General features: G+C 44.9%; 1 protein-coding gene across 4 annotated transcripts in view; it reads right to left on the bottom strand.

Moving 5' to 3' along the window:
• The window catches only part of QSER1 (glutamine and serine rich 1), a 90,520-nt gene extending 89,620 nt beyond the window's left edge, over nt 1–900 (bottom strand). For all 4 annotated transcript variants that reach the window (XM_040328303.1, XM_040328302.1, XM_040328301.1 and 1 more), the window contains exon 1: nt 577–900. In XM_040328303.1, coding sequence (XP_040184237.1) covers nt 577–680 — 104 coding nt within the window. In that variant the 5' untranslated portion in view covers nt 681–900. The remainder of the gene's footprint in view (nt 1–576) is intronic.
• Between the last annotated feature and the right edge of the window lie 5,289 nt (nt 901–6,189).

The following is a 6,189-nucleotide window of genomic DNA, read 5'->3' on the forward strand; positions in this document are numbered from 1 at the left end:
GATTGCAGCACATTGCCTGCTGGGCAAAACCTACATTTTTGGTTTATGGTTTGGGAAACAGGAAGGTATGAATGCAGCCTAAGAGGGGATTTCCCTCACTTCCTGTTGTGTCTCCAAGACAGGAAGTGATGGGAAAAATGTCCTGGGGGTCACAGGCAACATAACTGTTTTATGTCTTTCCAACTACAAAAAAAAAATACAATTATATTTTACACACATATACTCATTTATATATATATATATATATATATATATATATATATATATAGTAAACAGCGTGGTGTTGAGATGAAGTTGGTGCACATGGATGAGGGGGTGACTGAAGTTGTAGACCTCTGTCTGTGTGATGGACACACCGGGGAAAGTCCCATAGAGAAAAGTAGTGGAGCCCTGAGTGTGAATATGAAGGAGGACGGCGATGACAGCAGCACGTTGTGCCCACACAGGTGTCAGTGTCCGAGGCCTGGTACAGGGGGAGGATCCCCGGCCTGGAGTAGACGCTGTCCGCCGCGCCTCCCTCCAGCGCGCCCTAGGCCTCACATCCCCGGCCTTTCCTGCTCGGTCCCCCGGGCTTACCTCGGTTTGATCCCGGGCGCGCTCCGCTCGTAGGCCCAGGCGGCGGAAGAGGCCGGAGCCAGCGGGTCGGTGAAGGTGGGGGTCGGGTAGTTCCTGTCCATCATCCGGGAGAGTCTGAGAGGGGGGGTGGGGGGAGTGCTCTATGCAGCCCCGTCACATCGTCTCCCTAGGCGGTGAGGCGGAGGGGGGTGGCGGCAGGCTCGGGGGTCCGCTCTGGCTCTCACTCCGTGCAATGGCCGTGCATGCTGAGCCTGGAGGAGCTTCTCCCCATGTTGGTTTATTTCCCAGGATGCACCGTGCACGGCGCCTCCTCCCTCTCCCCCTTCTGGTAGCAGAGGCCTAGTACAGGCGGAGATAGGCCTCATCCAGGAGGAGAGGGGACGTCTGGCGTCATTGTGACAGGACAGGGGAGACCAATCACCAGTCACCTCCCAGGCTCAGGGAACATAAAACCAGCCATGTGATTGGTTACCAAAGGCAACAACTTCACACCTCTTTACTCAAAGTCTAATAAATAAAAATCTCTCATAGAACAAAGCAAGGGGATTCCTAATAAAATCCATAGTTTATGTGTCAGACTCTTCCATACCTACTTCCCTAATGTAGAACTAAAGGCAAAGCTTTCTTTTTTTATTTTGGATAGAGTAAGGAAGAATTCTAACCCCAGTCAGTTTTGTTTTGCCTTCTGTGTCCCCGTTCTGGAGATTTGTCTTCACTTCCCGTTCCATAGCCAAATCAGGAAGCGAGAGGAAACCCCTTCATGGTTTGAAGTTGTCACCAAACAAGGGTCCCTATTTTTTTCATGTTTTGGATAGAGCGGAGGAGATTTTTGCTCACTTCCTGTTCCTGTGACACCCATACAAAAAATGAGGAGAGCGGTAGTCACTGGGAGGGTCTAAGCCTTCCCTCATGTCCCCTTTGGGGAGATGTCCCTGCATTTCCTGTCCTGTAGCCAAAACCGGAAGTGATAGGAAATCCTTTCAAAGGTTGTCACAAAAAAAAAAAAGGTTCCTTTTTTTTCACGTTTTGAATAATATGAAGGAGATTTTTGCCCACTTTCTTTTCCTGTGACACCCATGCAAAAAATGAAGGGAGCAGACGTCACTGGGACAGTACAGCGTGGGCAGCACTACAAATATTGTCAGAAGTTCTAACCCTTTCGGGAGATTTTCCTGCACTTCCTGTCTCATAGACAAAACAGGAAGTGAGAGGGATCCCTTCAATGTGAGAGGTTGTCACCAGAACAAGGGTCCCTATTTTTTTTTTATAAGGGAGATTTTTGCTCACCTCCTGTTCCTGTGACACCCATACGAAAAAATGAAGGGAGCAGTAGTCACCGGGACAGTACCTATCACTTCCTGTCCCATAGGAAAAATAGGAAGTGAGAGGTTGTCACCAGAACAAGGGTCCCTTTTTTCAAGTTTAATGGATAGAGTGAAGGAGATTCTTGCTCACTTCCTGTTTCTGTGACATCTATACAAAAAATCAGATGAGCTTTAGTCACTGGGAGGTTCTAAGCCTCCCAGTGACAGGGAGATTTCCCTGCACTTCCTGCACCGTAGCAAAAACAGGAAGTGAGAGAAATCCCTTCAAAGTGAAAGGTTGTCACAAAAAACAAAGGTTCCTATTTTATTTATTTTTTCATTTTTTTGGATAGAATGAAGGAGATTTTTGCTCACCTCCTGTTCCTATGACACCCATACAAAAAAAATGAAGAAAGCAGTAGTCACTGGGACAGTACAGCGTGGGCAGCACTAAAAATATTGTCAGAAGTACTAACCCTTCTCCCATGTCCCCTTTGGGGAGATTTCCTATCACTTCCTGTCCCATAGCCAAAACAGGAAGTGAGAGGTTGTCAACAGAACAAGGGTCCCTATTTTCTTTTCAAGTTTTGGATAGAGTGAAGGAGATTCTTGCTCACTTCCTGTTTCTGTGACATCTATACAAAAAATCAGGAGAGCATTAGTCACTGGGAGGTTCTAACCGTGTCCCCTTTAGGGAGATTTCCCTGCACTTCCTGTCCCGTAGCCAAAACAGGAATTGAGAAAAAAAACCTTCAAAGTAAGAGGTTGTCACAAAAAAAAAAAAAAAAAAAAAAAGGTCCCTATTTTTTTTCACGTTTTGGATTGAATGAAGGAGATTTTTGCTCACTTCCTGTTCCTATGACACCCATACAAAAAAATCAAGGACGCAGTACTAGTCACTGGGACAGTACAGCGTGGGCAGCACTAAAAATATTGTCAGAAGTTCTAACCCTTATCCCATGTCCCCTTTGCAGAGATTTCCTATCACTTCCTGTCCCATAGCCAAAACAGGAAGTGAGAGGTTGTCACCAGAACAAGGGTCCCTATTGTTTTCAAGTTTTAGATAGAATAGGGGAGATTTTTGCTCACTTCCTGTGATACCCCCCAAAAAAATGAGTTCAGCATGGGCAGCACTAAAAATATAGGTCAGAGGTTCTAACCCTTCTCCCATGTCCCATTAGGGGAGATTTCTCTTCATTTCCTGTCACATGGCCAAAACAGGAAGTGAGAGGAGTTGCATGGCTGTTGTGGCACAGCCAATAATGGGAGAGCCCCATTACTTTTTGCTATAATAACCACTTAAGGACCGGACCAATATGCTGCTACATGACCCAAGGGGTTTTTACAATTCGGCACTGCGTCGATTTAACAGACAATTGCGCGGTCGTGCGACGTGGCTCCCAAACAAAATTGGCGTCCTTTTTTCCCCACAAATAGAGCTTTCTTTTGGTGGCATTTGATCACCTCTGCGGTTTTTATTTTTTGCGCTATAAACAAAAATAGAGCGACAATTTAAAAAAAAAATTCAATATTTTTAACTTTTTGCTATAATAAATATCTCCCAAAAACATATATAACACATTTTTTTTCCTCAGTTTAGGCCGATACGTATTCTTCTACATATTTTTGGTAAAAAAAATCGCAATAAGCGTTTATCGATTGGTTTGCGCAAAATTTATAGCGTTTACAAAATAGGGGATAGTTTTATTGCATTTTTATAAAAAAAAAATTTTTACTACTAATGGCGGCGATCAGCGATTTTTTTCATGACTGCGACATTATGGCGGACACTTCGGACAATTTTGACACATTTTTGGGACCATTGTCATTTTCACAGCAAAAAATGCATTTAAATTGCATTGTTTACTGTGAAAATGACAGTTGCAGTTTGGGAGTTAACCACAGGGGGGCGCTGTAGGAGTTAGTGTTCACCTAGTGTGTGTTTACAACTGTAGGGGGGTGTGGCTGTAGGTCTGACGTCATCGATCGAGTCTCCCTATAAAAGGGATCACTCGATCGATGCAGCGCCATAGTGAAGCACGGGGAAGCCGTGTTTACATACGGCTCTCCCCGTTCTTCAGCTCCGGGGAGCGATCGCGACGGAGCGGCTAGAAACGAATAGCCGCGCCGTCGTCCTGGATCGCTCCCCGAGGGAATCCGACCGCCGCATGTAGTGGGGGGGGGGTCCCGATCGGACCCCCCACCCGCTAGAAGGCAGGGACATACAGGTACGCGAATGTGCCTGTACGTGCCATTCTGCCGACGTATATATACATGCGGCGGTCGGGAAGGGGATAAATATCCCCAAAAAATATCCCCAAAAATATCCCCAAAAAATATATAAAAAACTTTTTTTTTCCTCAGTTTAGGCCGATACGTATTCTTCTACATATTTAAAAAAAAAAATCGCAATAAGAGTTCATTGATTGGTTTGCGCAAAAGTTATAGCGCCTAAAAATAGGGGATATTTTTATGGCATTTGTATATATATTTTTTTTTACTAGTAATGGCGGCGATCTTTTTAGCTATGACTAAGCACTAGTGTTAGTGCGAAACGCGTCTGCAGTTGGGTTTTATTTTATTTCACTTTGCTGTGACTTGTAGTGCTGTCCTTTTTTCAATAAAGGCTACAATTTGTTCAGTGTGCGGCTGTCCAGAGACAATCTTTGTTCCTGCAATGGCGGCGATCTGCGATTTTTATCGCGACTGCGATATTGCGGCAGACACATCGGACACTTTTGACGCTATTTTGGGACCATTGTCATTTATTCAGCGATCAGTGCTATAAAAATACACCGATTACTGTGTAAATGGCACTGGCAGGGAAGGGGTTAGCCACTAGGGGGCGAGGAAGGGGTTAAGTGTGTCCTAGGGAGTGATTCTAACTGTGTGGGGGCTGGGCTACATGTGACAGGACACTGATCCCGATGACAGGGAGCAGTAGATCAGTGTCCTGTCGCTAGGCAGAACAGGGAAATGCCTTGTTTACACAGACATCCCCCCGTCCTGCAGCTCTGTGACACGATCCCGGGACACCAGCGGACATCGAGCAGCACGCCGCCCACACAGCAGCACATTTAAAGGGACGTATATATATATACATCTGTGCGGCAGGACGCTCTCTACGTGTTAGAGACTTCAAGGAGGTGTGAATTACTGGGCGTGCCGCAATGCATACTGGGAAATGTAGTTCTTACATGAACGAGCGCCGCAAACCAGGAAGTGAATGAGAGAACAGAAACTAGAATGCCGGAGGTGATATAGATGAAGGAATTTAATAGGTATTTACTCGTTTTTTAACAGAATCATTACACTATTCTGTCTGTCTACCTTGCAGACATTCATTTTAGGCAAAAAATTGTTTTCCTTTACAACTCCTTTAACTAAAAATCCTGAAACATATTTTTTAAATATAACTAGCATTAGTTTTAGCAGCATTCTGCAGGTACATGCGCTGACCAATGTTAATTTTGATTTCGTTTTAGTCTTATGCCGCGTACACGCAACCGTTTTTCGGGTTCTAAAAAATGACGTTTTTAAGGTTTTAGAAAAAATGTTTTTTTCAACCCGATCATTAAAATGGTCTTGCCTACACACGATCGTGAAAAAAAAATGCTCTAGCAAAGCGCGGTGACGTACAACACGTATGACGGCACTATAAAGGGGAAGTTCCATTCGGATGGCGCCACCCTTTGGGCTGCTTTAGCTGATTCCGTGTTAGTAAAAGACGATTCGCGCTTTTCTGTCTGTTACAGCGTGATGAATGTGCTTACTCCATTACGAACGGTAGTTTTACCAGAAAGAGCGCTCCCATCTCATAACTTGCTTCTGAGCATGGGCGGTTTTTTCACGTCGTTAAACCCCACACACAATCATTTTTTACAACCCGAAAAACAATTTTGTCATTTTTCAGAACCCGAAAAATGCTCTGAGCCCTGGTTCACACTGGGTACGATTTGAGATGCGATTTGACATGTCAAATCGCATCTCAAATCGGCGGCATTTGCCGGCAATTGTCGGCAATGGCACTGTCCTAATCAGTGCGACGCCGCATCTGCGATTTCAAAAAGTAGTTCCTGTACTACTTTTTGCGATTTCAGGCCGCGATTTACATTAAATTGCGGCCGAAATCGCGGCAAATCGCGGCAAAATCGCGGCCGCGAAATCGCGGTAAAATCGCACATTTTACCGCGATTTTGAATTCGCAGCAGTGTGAACCTAGGCTGAAGGCCACACACGATCGTTTTTAAATGACAAACTTCGTTTTTTACAACCCGAAAAATTATCGTGTGTACATGGCATTAGTTTT

This window comes from Rana temporaria, chromosome 11 (assembly GCF_905171775.1).
Source record: "Rana temporaria chromosome 11, aRanTem1.1, whole genome shotgun sequence".
NCBI classification, from domain to species: domain Eukaryota; kingdom Metazoa; phylum Chordata; class Amphibia; order Anura; family Ranidae; genus Rana; species Rana temporaria.